Genomic DNA, 18,747 nt, shown 5'->3' with positions numbered 1-18,747 from the left:
CTCCGGGAGGTGGGTGTCGGCGTCGAGCCCTGCAGACTCCCCGCCCTGACCTGACCCACCCACGGTGGTGCCGCTTGGTTGATGCATTCGCTGGTGTTAATAATTCATGGCGATGTTAATTTATCCTAGTTTCACGTAACCTTCGCTAATGGAAACGGCCCCAGAGAGGAGGTGGAGGGGATTGAGGGGCAGAGAATGAACAGGTCGGAGCAGAGACGAGGCTGGGAAGCACCACCTTGCCCCTCTTGTAGCCTGCTGGAGAGAGAGCTCTGGGAGCTAGCTGCTTGGGGCTGGCAGCTCTAAGGCTCCCGGGCCCTGCAGGGCACTTTGCTCATGGGCCTCTCCCTGCCGTTCCAGGTGTGTGCGGCTGCTGCGGCGCCCTTCGCCCCAGGTACAAGCGGCTGGTGGACAACATCTTCCCCGAAGACCCCGAGGTGGGTGTGTCTGGCTGACTCTGACCCTCCCCACTGGAGGCTCAAGGCCTGCTGGGTGGGGAAGGACGGCCGCTGGCCACGCTGCTGGGCCTCCACAGTTAGCTCTGGAGGTCACCTCAGGTGTGCTGTCAGCCACAGCTGTGGCATCCTGATGCGCTTCTCTGGAATGATCCTTCTCTGTGCTGCAGATCCACGTCTTGGTGGCATTTTCTGCTGTCACTCACCTCCCTGCATCTGGCTTTAAGTGCCTGGTCCCCCTGCCCTCCGCAGTCCCCTCTGGCATCTGTGGGCACCATCTGGGTGCCTGGCTGCTCGCTTCCAGCTGTGTTGCCAGGCTACATTCTCATGCTGGAATCTGGGCAACGTGACAGCGACAGAACTGAGGGCACTCAGGCAGGGACAGCTCAGGGGCCGGGGCTTGGAGGACTCTGGCGGCCTCGGGACAGTTCCCCAGGTCGCTGCAGAACCTCTTGCTATTGGATGACCAGCCTGGGTTTGGAGGCCAGGGATCAAAGTCAGGGTCCAAGCACATGCTTTCTCACTGAGCTTCAGGAATCTTCTACCTGTAGCACAGTACAAGGCAGGTTGCAACATCAGCACACTCAATGCTTCACCAAGCATAGCGACCACGGTCACTTTATTTACTTGTTGATTTTGGAGAGTGCGAGAGCAAGTGGAGTGGAACCATGCAGGGCGGGAGATTACACCCAGGCCTCTTGCATGCAAATATGTCTCTCAGGGCTATCTCCCGAGCCCCATGGGGACTTTTTTTACATTTTATGTATTGTTTGGCAATACTGGGGGTTTGAGCCCTACTTGCAAAGAGTGAGTTCTACCCCTAACTACATCCCCGGCCCCATCCAGGATAGTCAGTTCTGAGTCACCCTCAGTGAAGCCTGGCCATTGATTAGCGCATGCACACCGCAATGTATGAATGCAGCAAATACATATACGTGTATATATATGGATGGGTACCTTCATGGGTAAGCACACTCCATCTGTGTACCATAGAGACCCACAGGCCATGCATACTTGGGTACGCTGCATTTCGTCAGCTGTTGTTACTTCAAGCTAGCCTGCATAGGGCTGAGTTGTAAGTTCTTTTTGTTTTGTTTTGTCTTTTTTCTGTTTGGGGGCCATACCGGTCATTGCTCAGGGCTCACTCCTGGCTGGGGCGGGGTGGAGGGGCTTCTATACATTACCTGGGATCAAACCTGGGTCAACCACATGTAAGGCAAGCACCCAGCCCACTGTACTCTAGCTCCAGAACTTGGTTTTGACCATCTGTATCCCCAGAAACCCCTATTGTCAGGCCCACACCCGAGAGGTTCTATGCCAATCTTAGCCCCACTGAATTCCGACCCACCAGTAGACATGAGTGAGCCCCCACCAGCCAATCAGGCCCGTGAGCAATGTGGTCTGTGTATCACAGGATGGCCTGGTGAAGACCAACATGGAGAAACTGACCTTCTATGCCCTGTCAGCACCGGAGAAGCTGGATCGCATTGGCGCCTACCTGTCTGAGAGACTCATCCGGGACGTGGGGCGCCATCGATACGGGTGAGTGCACAGGCACGGTCAGGGGTGGGGGTGGGAGCGGGGGCGGGCAGAAAGACACGGAAGCAATATTATACTGGTGGAATGAGACAGTGTCCTTGCAGGAAAATGACATCAGACAGGATTGTCGAGCAGACTGGGCAAACAGGGCCTGCGGTTCAGGGAGCGCGTGTGGTTCCATCTGGACTTCCCATACTGGACACTGTGGTCAGTTTTTGGGAAGGGAGTGTTAGCTTCCTAGAACTGGGTCTTTTGGCCTTAACTGTGTTAAGGCTCGATTTCTTTATTTTTATTTTATTTTATTTTATTTTATTTTTGCTTTTTGGGTCACACCCAGCGATGCACAGGGGTTACTCCTGGCTCTGCACTCAGGAATCACTCCTGGCGGTGCTCAGGGGACCATATGGGATGCTGGGGATCGAACCCGGGCCGGCCGCGTGCAAGGCAAACACCCTACCCACTGTGCTATCGCTCCAGCCCCCAAGGCCTGGTTTCTTTAGCCAGAAGCCTTCACATATGTCTGAACTGTGAACAGTTAGTCCAGAATGTGCCACGCTTGCAGCCCAGCTCATGCACCCCACTGCCTGACACCACGGAGGAACCAGAGGAACTGAGAACTGAGAACTGAGGAACCAGTCCAAGAGAGAAGGCAGGACTGGGGAGTTGCCCGGGAGCCAAACAGTTGAGTGAAATATTTATTCGTCTGGGAGGGAAGGTCTTGCTATATTTAGAGGAGAGAAAAATAATAAAAAAAAGACTTATCAATTGATTTAACTGTTTAAAAATTTAAGTATTTTTGATGTCAAAAAAAGAACCCGTGAAATATTGAAGACAATAAAAAAAGAAGTATGGTTAAATATATATTATATGCATGTATAAAATATAATATATATATTATGAAGGAGTCAAACCCTTATGTTACTGGGGGTAGGGGGCAATTTGAAATACATGTCAAAGCTTCAAAAGTCCTCATCCTGGGTCCAGAGAGATTGTACAGCAGGTAGGGTTCTTGCCTTGCAAGCAGCCGACCTGAGCTTGACCCCACAACTGGTCCCCTGAGTCCGCCAGAAGTGATCCCTAAGCGCAAAGCCAGGAGTCGGCCCTAGGCACCCCTTGGTGTGGTCCAAAAACAGAAACAAAGACAAGAAAAAAACAACCAGAAACACTCATTCCCTTTGGCCTAGTAATTACATTTCTATCCTGCCATCCCAGGGAATCGATCTGAAATTTAATCTAGCTTTATATCCAGAGCTGTTTGTGATGGTGTTTCTTCAAATAATAACAGGACCATCTGGGTGTGCCCCGCATGAAAAAAACTCTCAAGTTTCAGAGAGGAGAGGTAACCCACAGGGCTTCAGCATGGGCTCTGCGTGCAGGAGACTGGGTTTGATCCCTGCCACCACATGGCTCCCCTGAGCACCAGCAGAAGCAATGCCCAAGTGCAGAGCCAGGAGTAGTCCCTGAGCACTGCCAGATGTGATTCAAAAAAACAAAGTAATAAAGGTAACATCAGTGTGGAAATATAATGTTTAATTAAAGGTTTAAGCCCTCTGTGAAATGGGATCTAGAGATAAAACCAGTGTTTATAAACATACTCTCCATATAACATGCCTCAGATCATTGAAACACAGAGTGTTTCACTGTATACATGGCCTAACGATTAGCTACAACATCTCACTTCTCAGTTGGGAATTTGATTTTTGCCACGGTTCTGGGCATCTGAAAGAAGGAAGCAGCCACCAGGGTAACTGGGCGTTGTCCCCCCAAGGTTAGTTTGGGAGGCTTGGCTATTTTTAGCAGGGAGAAGAAAAAAAAGCAAGAAAAATGAGACTGGTGTTTCGAAGTGATCGAAAGGGTTGTCAGGTATGAAACGCTCAGCCCTACACACACTTTTTTTTTTTTTTTGCTGCTCCTAAAAGCAGAATTGTGATGAAAGGACAGAACATGTGAGAACTGAGTTTGAAATATAATGAAGCTTTTATTTAGTTATCCGTGGGAAAGGTTGATGCAATTAGGCAGCCGTTCACCACAGGATGTTGTTTCCAAAGGTTTTCACTCAGTTTTAGGTCTGAGGAGAATTCTGCTGTTGAGAAATTGCAGTTGGCAGGGAGCGCCTTCTTAGTCAGGAGGGGGAAAAAGATCCAGCTATGCTCTCCTCCATGAGCTGTGCCCCAGGAAGACGGCGATACTCAGCCATGCTGCTGCACAGAGAACCCCTCCACAGAGAACTGAGCTCTCCAAGCAGAAGCTGACAAAGTCTGTTGTTTTGATTGGGGTGCAGGGCCCCTGGTGGCACTTGGGCTCTATGGTGCCCAGGGGCCACCAGAGCTCTGCCCAGTGGTGCTCAGGGGACTGTGTGATGTCCAGGATGCAACTGGGGCCATCCACCTGCCATGTTAAAGTCACCCACCGAGGCCCCTATACTACATCTTTATGTTATATTCTTGAGCCGATGGACTGCCTCTGAATTTCTCTCATATTCCATTTAAACTTCTTCCTAAAGTTTTTCTTCTTCCCCACCAGAGCCAATCATTGTCTTTTGGGATTCTCATGGGACACCAGTCATGACTTATGGCATTTCTTACTATCCCTTTAGTGGGGATCTCCTGTGTTTGTCATGTCTAAGGTACTCTGGGCTCTGTACCTCGAAGGGCTTCTGCCAATACCCCTGCACTGACAAGTTGGGAGCTTCGCCTGTGTGTGCCTTCGTGCTTGACTTAATCAAGGAGGGCTCCTGGTCACACTGCGTTTGGGCCAGAGTTGGTTCCTCTGGGCCTCAGCCCACTCCCTTGAGTCTGCTCCAAAAGTGGTGAGCCCCTTCCTCTGCGCTCCGATGGGCGGATGCGTTTGTTCCAGCCTCTCTTTCTGCTCTCCTTCTTTCTGGTTTCAGGCTGAGTGGAGCAGGCACTTGTGCGCAGCCTGTGTGAGAGCCTCTTGGTCCACTGCCCTCCCCACCAGAGTGGGGGGTGGGGTAGATGTGAGGACGAGTGAGTGACCACAGTTCTTGGCTTCTCCAGGTATGTGTGCATTGCCATGGAGGCGCTGGACCAGCTGCTCATGGCCTGCCACTGCCAGAGCATCAACCTCTTCGTGGAGAGCTTCCTCAAGATGGTAGCCAAGCTGCTGGAGTCAGAGAAGCCCAACCTGCAGATTCTGGGCACCAACTCGGTAAGAAATTTCGAGCCAAGGGCTGGAGAGAGTGGACTTCCGGTCCTGGGCCCAGGGCAGGGCTTCTGGTCTGCCTTGCAACTATGGTTCCTATTTTGATGTTCATTCCAAAACACAGCTCCCAACTAGCCTTAGTGACGCACTTGTTTCCAAGGGGGCACGATAAAATGGTGGTTTTGGTTATTAAAAATTTAAAGAAACATTAACTTCAGCATTACGAATATCACCCAGAGAAAAAAAAGCAGGAACAAACAGACTAGAAAAGGGATTGGCAATGAAACAACTTAAGTTGGGAAGGGTGTCCTCTAGCACGGACTGGAGAACAGCTTTAAAGAGGGGGAGTCAAGAGTGATTTTATGCCCAGCAGTAATAGAATGACATCACGACTCATACATAGTCTAGTAGTTTTAGTAGTTTTCAGGAAACTCATGCATATTCATAAGGGGGGAATGGCGAGCATGCAAAATTGAGTATCATACAAAAAATATGCATCACGGTACTGCAAATGTGGAGAAATGCCATCCGGATGTGTGTATAGTTTGGTGATGAAGAGCAAAGAGGACAGAGGTCAAAAAGGGCTCTGTTGCCAGTGGCCAGCACTGCCCGGCCAGGGGCCTGGGGTCCTTCTCAGTTCAAAGTGCTCTTAAGGCTCTGGTTGGCCCAGTCAGACCCAAGAAAATGAGCGGGCAGTTTCTGCTAGGGAGAGATGGTCACATCCCCAAACTAGATGCCTCAGGCTGGTCTGTTGAAGCTTTTCCTCACCCCAGAGAGTCCTCAGTTTTCAGAGAGAAAGAGAAGGGGTAAGATGCAGAAGGATCTAACAGATATAAAAACTCATGATGAACAAAATCATTTGAAAATGAAACTGCCCATTTTTAGAGCCTGTGAGTTAGTCGTTCTGGTGTATTCCCTGCAAACTCACCACTATATATATATCTATATAGCTACAGAAAGATTTAACAAGGAATTTCTCCCTTAAATTATTTCAATCATTTCCAGTAGAAGTAAACTAGATGGAAAGTCAAGCAGGTATTTAAGGGCGGGGGGTGCCCATGGCCCCCACAGCTCAGCCCCTGGCTCCACAGGGCATGCTGGGAAAGCTTGTCTGTGGAAGAGAAAATAAGTTGGTATCTGCAAGATAGGAGCACCAGATGTGTGGAAAGATCGGGGGCTGGTTCTTTCCTTCTCCAGCTGGTCACCACCCCTTTGCTTCGGTGCTACGAGTCACTCGTATTAATTCGGGCCCATCATGCCAGCCTGGCTGTCTGAGGAGGGTGTGGCTTTGCCAGAGGAGGCCATCGATGCTTTGGGAAGTCCAGCTCTAGTGAGCGAGGACCCACACCTGCCCTTCCTCCCCCACTTACGGCATCTCTCACGCAAGTCCCCATGGGCATCTCGTTTGCAGCTATCACATCAGGGAAGTTTCCCCCTGGCCTCCAGGTCCCGGCCTGACCCCATAGTTGCCAGGTATTGCCCATGTTCCCTGGAAATCAACCATAAGTCTCTCATGTTGAGTGTCAAGGACCCAGACAAACAACTCATTCCTCCTCTCCCGGCTCCCAGAGCCAGCTGTCTTTGACAGATTACCCGTACAGGAGCCAAGGGTGAAGTCTTTCGTCAGGTTGCCCCGGCAACGGCTTCAGCTCCCTTGCCTCTTGTCCTGGGTGAGAGAACCGGTGTCTAGAGCACGTTGGCACGGAAGAGAAGCCAGTCACCCTGCATCCCCGGGTGCCTCCTGGTGGGAGAGCCGGAAGCAGGGGCTGCCAACTCTGGACTGTCCCTGGCCAGGTGGGGGTCGGGGGTGGTGTTTTGCTGGACACAGCCTTCAACAGCCCCTTCCTGCCAATCCCCACGTTCTGCCGCGTTGGTGAATCATGCCTGGGCTGTGATGAGTAATCACACAACTGGGGAGTCACTGGCAGGCAAGATTATGTAAGGAAGGGCCGCTAGAGGCGAATTTAGCCAGACCAGCCTGTAGGGCCCTGGTACCTCGTGGACACAGACTTCTTGTGCCTCCCTCTCCCCCACGTGCTCCTTCCGGTTCCCCAAGCCCGGGACGTGCTCCAGCCTCCCCACTGATGAGCGAGGAGTGGTGTCCTTGGCTCAGCCCTGCTGCATTTGCCGTCACCTTAGGCGTCTGGTTTCACAGAAGGCTCTGAGGCTTGGTAGGGCCGGTGGGGTCCCGGAGCACTTCCTTCAGCGGCCAGACCCAGACCCGTTTTGACACTGCTCATGGAAACTTGCCACGTTTGCGTGCATGTCAGGTTGGCTGCCAGGATCTTGATAGACCAGGAAGAAGGGAAAGGCCAGTTAGCTCACCTGGCACCCTCGATTTGTTGGATTCCTCAGTCCAGAAAAGGAAAGCCAAAGAATTATCATCTGGGTTTGTGGGGCTGGCTTTGATGATGATCGTTCAGCCCCTCTGCCTGTGTCCCTGAGGACGCAGCGAGGCAGCCAGGCTAGGGGCTAGAAAGAGCACACGGGGGTGGGGTTCAAAAGCACTGGCCTTGCACATGGCCGACCCCAGATCAATTCCCGGAACCCCGTATGGTTCCCAAAGCCCTATCAGCAGTGACCCTCGAGAGCAGAGCCAGGAGTAAGCCCTGAGCACTGCTGGGTGTGCCCCAAAGAAGTAAAACAAAACCAAAACAGATCTCTTCCTGTGTAAGATTAAACAAAGAAACAAGAAAAGAATACATTCTCCAAGGTCACAAAAAATACTTTTAAGTCAAATCATTCCTGTGTGTGTGTGTGTGTGTGTGTGTGTGTGTGTGTGTGTGTGTGTGTGTTTCTGGCTGGCTGGGTGGCTTTGGGGTCACTTCCTGTGGCACTCCGGGACCAGGTGGGTTGGGGATCAAATCCATTTAGGTCATCTGACAGAAGTAACGATCATTCCTCTGTGTGTGTGTGTGTGTGTGTGTGTGTGTGTGTGTGTGTTTCTGGCTGGCTGGGTGGCTTTGGGGTCACTCCCTATGGCGCTCCCGGGACCAGGTGGCATTATGGATCAAATCCATTTAGGTCATCTGACAGAAGTAACAATCATTCCGTGTGTGTGTGTGTGTGTGTGTGTGTGTGTGTGTGTTTCTGGCTGGCTGGGTGGCTTTGGGGTCACTCCCTATGGCGCTCCCGGGACCAGGTGGCATTATGGATCAAATCCATTTAGGTCATCTGACAGAAGTAACAATCATTCCCGTGTGTGTGTGTGTGTGTGTGTGTGTGTGTGTGTGTTTCTGGCTGGGTGGGTGGCTTTGGGGTCACTCCCTGTGGCGCTCCGGGGACCAGGTGGCGTTGGGGATCAAATCCTTGGCTCTCACGCGCTCCAGCCCTTGCAGCTACCTCCCCAGCCCCCTGCTCTATATTTTAATATTTAGTTCAAATCCAAGTTCCTGTAATAGTTTCCAAATCGTCTCTCTCTGCTAACTTTCGAGACGGTGTTGGGCTCTGTGCCTGTGTGGGATGGAGGACTCTTGCCTGGCCCCACCCCTTCCTGCGTCATCTCCTGCCACTGGCCTGGCCTTGCTCTGTGCCCTGAAGTCTGCATTGCCTGCCTGCGCCTCAGGGGCCCCGCCCTGCTGGCCTGTCTGCAGCCTCTTCCCTAGACACGAAAGATTCCTGGGATGTTGGAAGACACTTTACAGGGTATCCTGGGAGCTTTCAGGAGCGCCAGCTCGGAGACACGTGCCTGTGTCCTCGGTGCATCTCAGGCGACAGGTGGCAGCCAGCCCTCCCCTCAGTGAGGGAGCCCTTTTGCCTTTGCAGTCAGAATGGCTGCAAACCCATCCTGTCACTGTCACTGTCACTGTCCTCCCATTGTACATCGATTTGTTCGAGAGGGCCCAGTAACATTGTGAGACTTGTTACTGTGTTTGGCATATGGAATAAGTCACGGGTAGCTTGCCAGGCTCTGCCATGCGGGCAAGATACTCTCGGTAGCTTGCCAGGCTCTCGGAGAGGGGCGGAGGAATCAAACTCGGGTCAGCCGTGTCATCCGCATGCAAGGCAAATGCCCTACCTGCTGTGCTATCGCTCCAGCCCCAAACCCATCTTATTTTTCCTATTTGTATTTGGGGAGGCGGGGGGGGGGGGGGATTGCAGGGGGCAGCAGGGAGGGTCAGGGCAGGGCTTATTGGTCTCTGAGTGTCCCCTAGATGCCTCCTAGAGCCGAGGTGGCAACGCAGCAGGGAAAGACCCAGCCGCAAGCCCAGCTTACAGGACAGCCAGGGGCCATGCAGGGGTGCTGGAAGATAGGGCTACTGCATGCCAGGCTGGGGGGTCACTGGAGCAGCTGGGGGTGGGGGTGTGTCAGGACCTTCTCTGGGCCCGATTTCAAAAACCGTCTTTATCTTTATATGACGTCCGTTTCTCCCATGATTAGTCTCCCATCACATCTTCCCCCGTCAGCCCTTCCCATTCAGTGATTTGTGGTCCCCCAAAGAGGTCAAGTGTCAGTCCCCAGCCTAACAGGTCAGCCAGACTAATGGAGGTAAGGGTCCTGAGACAGGGAATCCCATGCTCTCGGGGGGCCTCTAGAGTACTCGCAGGTGTCCTCTAGAACGTCCGGGGGCAGGTGAGACAGACAGGGCTGAGGACAGAAGCAGAAGCACAGAGAAGAGCTTGAAAAGGCTGCGGCACGGGTGGAATGATGGGACAGTGGGGAGGGCGCTTGCCTCACACACAGCATGCCCAGGTCCCATCCCGGGCACCACCCACGTTCCCCCGGAGCCCTTCCAGGAGTGATCCCTGAGCACAGAGTTAGGAATCAGCCCTGAGCTCCGCCAGGTGTGGTTCAAAAACAAACAGACCAAAGAAATAAAGGGAAGTTGGCCTTGGAGATGGAGTGGGGCAAGAGACGGGGGGCTGGAGACAGGAAGTCCTGTCTGGAGGGGATGTTACAAAAAATCCAAGAAGCCCTGCTCCCTGGAGCCTGGCCTTGCAGACAGCCAGTCCCCACACCTGTGAAGTCACGCTTCAGTCCCTGCATGGGATTCTCAGTCCCTGCATGGCGCTCACGATTACAGCAGCCCCAGGCTCTGATATCACTTCCCTCCTGGGTCTCCCCCTTCACAGCCCCCCAATGCCTGCGTTCTGCAAGCCCTGAGCCCCCTTTCCTCACTCAGTGCCTCCCCCTTGGCAGTATCATTGGCTCTTCCAGTTTCTTTTGGTCGGAGGCATGGGGGGGGGGGGGCTCCCAAGCGGTGCTCAGGAGGTCCTGGGGTCTCCCTTGTGTTTCTCAGCAAAGCAGGCCGGTGGTTGGGTGCGAGGACCTGAGGATGCAGCGCTGCTCGTGCCCTGGAGAGCTGGCAGAGCGCAGGCTCATGGGTGCCAGGGCCGTGGTACAGAGGAGCTCAGTTCTGCTGGGCCAGCTGCAGTTGGTGCTGCAGGGCCCAGACAGCTCAAATCCTGCTCCCAGCCCAGAGAACTGAGCTCACTCTCTCTGTCTCTCTCTCTGTCTCCTCTCTCTGCCTCTCTCTCTCTCCTTCCTCCCTCCCTCCCTCTCCTTCCCTCGCTCTCTCTGTCTCTCTGTCTCTTCTCTCTGTCTCTCTCTGTCTCCTCTTTCTGTCTCTCTCTGTCTCTCTTCCTCCCTCTCCTCTCTCTCTCTGTCTCTCTCCCTCCCCTCTCTCTGTCTCTCTGTCTCCTCTTTCTGTCTCTCTCTGTCTCTCTTCCTCCCTCTCCTCTCTCTCTGTCTCTCTGTCTCTCTGTCTCTCTCCCTCTTTCCTCCCTCCCTCTCCTCTCTCTCTGTCTCTGTCTGTCTCTGTCTCCTCTCTCTGTCTCAGTCTCTCTCCCTTCTCTCTCTCTCTCTCTCTCTCTCTCTCTCTCTCTCTCTCGCACACACTCTCGCTCTCACACTTTTTATCTATTTTTTTCACACTGCAAGCTTGAGCCTTTGTTCTGTCACCAGCTGAACCTTGGGTCTGGAACAGTGACCTTAGCAGCACCCATGGCCTTTCGACTGTCACATGTCCAGATGCTGCTGTGTGTTGCTAAGGAGACAGGCCTCCCTCATCACGGCTGTGTCTTTAAAACCACGAAACAAAACATCTCAACTTCATTATTTCACACTCTTGGGCCTTCCACGGCTAGCATTTCAATGCCAGCCCTTTGACAGAAGTGAATTCGCCGTGAGGTGGGGAAGGGGTGGAAAGGTCAGGCTGGACCAAGCGGTTTCAGAGACAGCCTGGCCCAGTGGGATCTCCTTGAGGGGTCACAGACAGCCACCGGACATGCGGGGGGGGGCAGCGGCAGCCACGGGGGTGCCAGTCATGGCAGACAAGGGCTCCTTTGCAGCTGGGATGACTCAGGAGCAGGGAACTTGAGTCACTTGCCCAGATCAGCCTCCTAGTGGCAGAGGAGTTGGGGTTCAGCTGTGTCAAAGCAACTGAGCTTGTGCTGAGCCTCGGCTGGAGTTGGGCGGTGGGGGCGGCTGCCAGCTTCCGGCTGCCCTGCCCTCTGTGCCATCCCACCCCAGCAGGGGCCACAGCTTGTCAAGGCGGTGTGGGGATGCCACTCACTCCATTCTCTCCACGACTCCCAAGTGCCATTTTGGGAGGACGCTACCTACACAACCCATCAGGGCTCCTTCACTGTGATTTATGGGACCCGTCCCCCTGCCCTGAGCCCAAGGTCGGAGCTGGTGGCCACTATGCTAGTGTCTCCGCTGTGTCTCCACATGGAATCCTGCCAATGCCGCCACCCCTTGGCAGATGCCCTGGTGTCCGCTCTTTACAGATGAGAAAATAACCACAGTTTAGAAGTCATTCCGGGCCAGAGCAATTGGACAGCAGATAGGGTGCTTGCCACGCACACAAGCAAGCCGGGTTCAATTCTGGGCACCACATATGGTCCCCTGAGCCCACCAGGAGTGATCCCTGAGCACAGAGCCAGGAGTAAGACCTGAACACCACTGAGTGTGGCCCCAAAACAAAACAAACAAAAACAAATCATTCCAAGTCACTCCACTTGTCCAGAGCCACAGAGGTGACGAGAGAACAGGGTGCCTGGCTGTGGAGTCCAGCAGAGGTAGAGACATTGGTCTGCCTAAGGAGAAGCATTCCATCAAAACTTTGAGAGCTGGAGCCGTAGTGCGGCAGGCCGGGCGATTGCCTTGCACACAGCCAGCGCCAGTTCAATTCCCAGAGCCCCTCCAGGAGTGATCCCTGAGCCCTGCCAGATGTGGCCCGAAAAAACAACAAAGGGGAAAAAAAATCAAACTTTGAGAAGAAAAGTCAGACTGAATCTCAGGCAGGCAGGACAGCAGAGAAGAGATGCGAGGAGCCCAGGGCCACAGGAAAAAGACCCAGGGGTCCCCCCACAGGAAATCGCTGAGGAGATATCATCACGGTGGCCAGCCTGGAGGAGGGGTTCTGGAATGCCACTCAGGGTTTCAGAAAATCCTAGGCATGTGTCCAGCCTCACATGACCTCGGTGGCTTTCATGGAATTTTCCATTTCGAATCATTGGTTGTGGGGTTGAGGAGAGAGTTCAGAGGCTTAGGGAGGAGGCCAGGGTTTAGTCCCTGGCAAATGATCCCCAACACCACGGAGCAAGCCCTGAGCACCAGTGGGGGAGTAGCCAGTGAGGGGAATAGCTCCTGAGCACCGCTGGGTGTGGCCAGAAATAACACCCCCAAATGAAAGATTGTGGTTACTCCTCTCACTGGGCAGCCTGGGGGAAGTGACTTATAGCTCGGGTCACAGCCGGACAAGCCCAACTCACCGCCTGTGGGCCCTGCTCCTGACGCCCCGGGGCTCCTGGTTGTTTGGTTTGGGTTGGGTTGGATTTTAGCTTATGGAGAGGCTAAAAGCCTACTCCCGGGATTGGAGAGGTAGCACAGCGGGGAGAGCGTTTGCCTTGCACTCCGCCGACCTGGGTTCGATTCCCAGCATCCCATATGGTCCCCCAGGCACCACCAGGAGTCATTCCTGAGCGCAGAGGCAGGAGTCACTCCTGAGCATCACTGGGTATGACCCAAAAAGCCAAAAAAGAAAGAAAAAAAAAAAAGGCTACTCCCAAGTGCCCAGCAGGAGACGCCTTCAGCCTTCGAACTTTTTCTAGCCTCCCCCACCCCGCCGCCCCGCCCCCCTCTCCCAGCTCTTGGAACAAGAGGAAAGTCCATCAGAATCAGTGGACGGTGAAGGTCCAGAGCACCAGTCCATCCATGCTGCTCCCAATGGGGCTCCAGCCGAGAGCTCTGTGGGGGTTGAACCCCGTCACTGTGTAGCACCCAGAGGCGTGGCCTGCTGCCCCCAGGGCCGTCAGAGCAGCATCTAAGTCCTGGTTGCCCACAGCTGGTTTGACTCTACCAGAAGCAGCAAGGTGCTGAATAAAGACCAGCGCCCGGACAAGCAGACCAGCAGCTCCGAGGCCCAGACACCAGATGCCTCATTTATACCGAGTTAAAAAGAGCCTGGAAGTGGTTAGCCTCAATTCCTGTCCTCATGAGTAAAAAAAGAGAGAAGGCAGCTGGAATAGAGAAGAGATCACTAAGAAAAAGATGGCTGGAGGAATCAGTCGGGATGGGAGATGTGTACAGAAAGTAGATAAAGGACCAAACATGGTAACCTCTCAGGGTCTGTATTGCAAACCAAAATGCCCCAAAGTAGAGAGCGATTATGGGGAATCATGTCTGCCATGGAAGCAGGGGGAGGGTCGGAATGGGGGTTATGCCGGAGATGTTGGTGGTGGGGAATGTGCACTGGTGGAGGGATGGGTGTTTGATCACTGTGTGATTGTAACCCAAACACGAAAGCTTATAACTATCTCACAGTGATTCAATAAAATTAAAAAGGAAAAAAAAAACAGCCTGGAAGGAAGCAGGTAAAGTCTTTCTCATCCGTGGTGCTTAGCCCAGAACCTGACACTGCTCACGGAGTCTGTGCCCCCTCCTGTCCAGTGCGGAGACAGCCCAGGGGCCAGCTCTCCACAGTGATACCCTACGCCAAGGGAGTCCGGACAAGGGCTGGAGAGATGGGAAGGTGAGCAGGGGTCTTGCCTTGCAGGCAGCCAACATAGGTTCGATTCTCACACCTCCTGTGGTCCCCCAGGCCCCACCAGGAGTGACCCCTTTGCACAGAGGCGGGGGCGAGCAGAGTCAGATATGGCCCAGCAAGGCAGCAGGACATAAGTCATTTCACATTACGAAGGTGAAAGGTCAGCTGTGCAAGCAAGACAAAGACAAACGCCTAAATTCCGATGCATCCGTGGTAGTTAACAAAGGGAAAATTCAGTGAAAGGGACCCTTTGTGCGGAGAGCAGAGATTGGGCTTGGTGGCGAGTGGGTGTCCCGTCTAAGCTGCACAGCTCACCCCTCGCCAGCGTTTCAGACCAATGCTTCTTCGGTGGGAGAGACTTCAATGCAGGGCGCTTTGCTCCACGTCCCGTCCCACAAAGACAGGAATCTGTTCAGACATGTGCAGGGCGGGCACGGGGGCCGGAGAGGAATAAAGGGCACCAAAGACCCTGGCAGTGACCTGTGGGCCTCGGGTCATTCCACTGGTCCCCGTGTCCCCTCGTTTGGGATCCAACGCCCACACCACACTCCTCCGGTTGTACTTCCTCCCGTCTCGCCCACACCTACCTGCATAATCAAACTTGGGGCACCCCTGGTCACTGTTTTTTCCTCCCCAACAATGTCCCCTGTGCGCGCTCCCCCGAGCAGCCTCCTTTAAACTCAGCCTATGGCACCCAGAGAAGCTGGGAGCAGAGTCAGACCTGGGGGCTGGAGACCTGAGCTATACCTCCAGCACCCTGGCAGATGGTCTGTGGGTCTCCTGTCTCAGTCTGTAAACCGAGAATCTTCCCTTATCACTTAGAGTCATCTGAAGAAATAAACGCTGAGCTGGGACAGGCTACAGAGGGTGGGCCACACTCAGTGTCCTTTGCTCGGGAACTCCTGAGTGAGCCAGTGAACGGGCTGGTTTTCACTCTCCTGGCACCCATTTCGGTCTCCGTCACCAAGAGTTAGTGTCCAAGTCTGTGGGGGACAGTTTCTCCTCTTTAGCATGCCTACCCCTCCATGTTGTTCTAAACTCCCTAACATGTACGTAGTCTTGCGTCCACAGTAGGACTGCTGTAAGCGGTTCCTCATCTTGGAAGTGGATGCACTATAAATGAAGTCATAAAGACGGGATTATTTATCTCGGACCCAGGGAGGATGTGATGTAAGCGAAAGTGAAAGTCTGGCCCCCAGGTCACATCTCAGTAAGGTCGAGGGGGGAATCTTCAGTGAGATGCCCAGAGTGCTTCCTGTCCCCTCTGAGTGACTGACACCCTAACCCAGTCAGGCATTATCTGTGGGCAGTGCAGCCTGGAAACGTCCTGTCATGGGAAGAACACAACACCCCTAAGTTTAGCTGGAGGCTGGTGTCAGCCTCATCTGAGTTCTAGCCTTTGCGGGTTGAGGAAGGTCATAGTGCCAAAGGCCACTTTGATCGATGTTTCTGGAACTCCTGAGCACATGGGGAATCAGGACATACAGAACTGAGGAGGGCAAACTTGAAGATTTTGCTCAAAGGGCCAGGGTGAGAATGAACACTAAGGCAGGACCTCGTGTCTTGCAGGCTGACACCACCAGATCTGGCCCTGGTGACTCCACATCAGCAGGCCCTGTAGGGCCAAGTTTGCCAGAAGTATCCCCTGGGGCACCTCAAATTTTAATTTAATTTTTTAAAAAATATTTATTTATTTATTTATTTGGGCTGGAGTGATAGCATAGTGGTAGGGCATTTGCCTTGCATGCAGCCAGCCTGGCCGAGCTGGGTTTGATTCCTCTCCCCCTCTCGGAGAGCCTGGCAAGCTACCGAGAGTATCTCTCCCGCAGGACAAAGCCTGGCAAGCTAAAGCCTGGCAAGCTCCCCGTGACGTATTCAACATGCCAAACACAGTAACAACAAGTCTCATGATGGAGATGTTACTGGGTCCACTCGAGCAAATTGATGAACAACAGGAGGACCGTGACCATGACCGTATTTATTTGTTTGTTTAATGAATCGATAGCACAGTGGGTAGAGCGTTTGCCTTTAGGGTGGCCAGTCAGTGACAGTGGTTCAATTCCTCTGCCCCTCTCGGAGATACCAAGAGTATCTCGCCTGCACTGCAAAGCCTGGCAAGCTACCCTTGAGGTATTCAATATGCCAAACACAGTAACAAAAGTATCCCAATGGAGAAGTTACTGGGCCTGCTGGAGCAAATCCATGAATAACAGGAGGACAGTGCTACAGTGCTACAGTTTATTGAATCACTGTGAGGTACACAGTTACAAAGCTGTTCATCATTGTGTTTCAGTCATACAATGTTCCAACACCCATCCCTTCACCAGTGCGTGTTTTTCACCACCAATGTCCCCAGTTTCCTCTTGCCACCTCCACACCCTACTTCCACCTACCTCTATGGCAGACACTTTTCTTCTCTATCACTCTCATTATAATTTTGTTGGTGGGGGTCGGGGACTTACTCCTGGCTCTGTGGTCAGGGATGTGCTATGCTCAGGGAATCATATGAGGAGCTAGGGATCGAACCCAGGTCAGCTGCAGCAAGGCAAATGCCCTACTCACCATACCATCGCTCTAGTCTCTTTATCTAACTCTTAACACCAAAATGTAATTGCAAGGCTGGAGTGATAGCACAGTGGGTAGGGCATTTGCCTTACACGCAGCCAACCCAGGTTCGATTCCCAGCATCCCATATGGTCCCCCGAGCACCACCAGGAGTAATTCCTGAGTGCAGAGCCAGGAGTAACCCCTGAGCATCGCTGGGTGTGACCCAAAAAGCAATAAATAAATGATAAATGTAATTGCAGAGGTTGGAGAGATAGCACAGTGCTTGGGTAGGGTGCTTGCTTTGCACACAGCAGGTCCAGATAAATCCCCAGCATCCCATTTGGTTCCCAGAACCCCACCAGTAGTGATTCCTGAGTGCAGACCCAGCAGTAGCCCCTGAGCATCACCAAGTGTAGCCCCAAAACAAAATAAAACAAAAAAAAACAAAAACAAAATGTCATTGCATTTTGTAGGGACCTCCTCAGTATTGCCCCGGGGGCCCAGGGCCACTCTGGGTCATAGTGGTGCTTCAGTGCTCAGCCCAGCAGTGCAGGGGATCGAACTCGAGGCCTCTTGTGTGCTGGGCATGCACTACATTTTCACTCCTTACTTTAGAGGTTTCTTGTCCCACAATGCATTCTGGGGTTCTGGGCGCTGGCAATTCCTGGCGTTATTCCTGACAGCCTTTCAGCCATGAGCATGGTATCACTCTGGATGCAGAAAGGGAGCAGGAGTCCATGAGCCCCTTCATCTTCTCATCCACCATCTGCTCACCCAGCAGGGAAGGCTGAGAGCATGTGGTTCCAAGCTTGTGCAGTAGACAGAAAAGGAAAAGATGGACAGGGAGTCTCCCAGGGGTGCAGCGGAAGGCAGACCAGCACCGGGTCCTGCCAAGTGTGGCTCTGGGGAATGTTTCTGGGGTTCGGCAAGTCCAGATCCCAGCAACACCCCCCCCCCCAGGAGTGGGACATTAGCTATAGCACAGCAGGTCTGACGTTTACCTTGCACGTGGCTGACCTGGGTTCCATCCCCAGCATCCCATATGGTCCCCTGAGTACAGCCAGGAGTGATTCCTGAGCACAGAATCAGGAGTAACCCTGAGCACCACTGGGTGTGACACCCCCTCCCCCAGCAAAACAAAAAAAAAGCGAGACAGTCACCGCTCACGCCCTCCTCACTCTCCTCCTCCACAGTTTGTGAAGTTCGCCAACATCGAGGAGGACACGCCGTCCTACCACCGGAGCTACGACTTCTTCGTGTCACGCTTCAGCGAGATGTGCCACTCCAGCCACGACGACCTGGAAATCAAGACGAAGTGAGTCTAAGTCCAGAGGCTGAGCACACAGGCACCCCGGGTCTCATCCCCCACAACGCATGGTCCCTCTCATGCAAGTGGCCCCTGAGCTCCCAGACAGGAGCCCTCGAACACCAGCAGGTGTGGCCCCCAACAAACAAAGCAAAAGGCTTGGGGGGGGAAGGAGGTGGAGCAAGCTGACCGCTGCGGGCCTCGCTTAGGGGGGAGGTGGACATCCAGAGCAGCCTTCCAGGACATGCTTGGTTCTTGTTTTGGTTTTGTTTGGTTGAATTTTTTGTTTGTTTGTTTGTTTTTGGAAGGGGCACACCCAGTCAGGCACACTCCTGATCTGTGCTCAGGCATCCCTCCGGGCTGACAGCAGGGACCCTGTGAGATGCCGGGGAGCCATCCCAGGTCAGCTGTGCACCATGCAAACAGTCCCTCCACTGGACTCTCGCTCTGGTCAGCGTTTGCTTTTGAAGAGACAGGGCCCTGGGGGAGGAGAAGAGCGGAGGTGGGAGGAGGGGATGGACCTTCCTCCTGGGACTGGGAGCCAGTGGACATGCATGCTCACACTCACTTGTGGCACACAGACACACACGCGCACACATGTGCACACGCGGACCTACCTGTGCTCCTTTGTTCAGCAGCGCATGCCTGATACACCCCTTCATTCCCTCCACTCCATCCCCCTTCACACAGGTACCTCGCCGCTCCCCCCTCCACCACCCCCATCAGTCCCTGGATCACTGCCAGAGCT

The 18,747-nt window shown here is 53.5% G+C and overlaps 1 protein-coding gene across 1 annotated transcript in view; it reads left to right on the top strand.

Annotated features, from left to right (window-relative positions):
* Positions 1 to 18,747, top strand: part of EFR3B (EFR3 homolog B) — a 79,187-nt gene that overhangs the window by 34,407 nt on the left and 26,033 nt on the right. The window contains exons 2-5 of the mRNA XM_056123025.1: positions 358 to 434; positions 1,867 to 1,994; positions 5,009 to 5,159; positions 17,887 to 18,008. Of these exons, the coding sequence (XP_055979000.1) occupies positions 358 to 434; positions 1,867 to 1,994; positions 5,009 to 5,159; positions 17,887 to 18,008 (478 nt within the window). The remainder of the gene's footprint in view (positions 1 to 357; positions 435 to 1,866; positions 1,995 to 5,008; positions 5,160 to 17,886; positions 18,009 to 18,747) is intronic.

The sequence above is a fragment of the Sorex fumeus genome, unplaced genomic scaffold, assembly GCF_029834395.1.
Source record: "Sorex fumeus unplaced genomic scaffold, SorFum_2.1 ptg000006l, whole genome shotgun sequence".
NCBI lineage: Eukaryota > Metazoa > Chordata > Mammalia > Eulipotyphla > Soricidae > Sorex > Sorex fumeus.
Note: the sequence above shows the minus strand (reverse complement) of the source record. Positions and strands in the feature narration are given on the sequence as shown.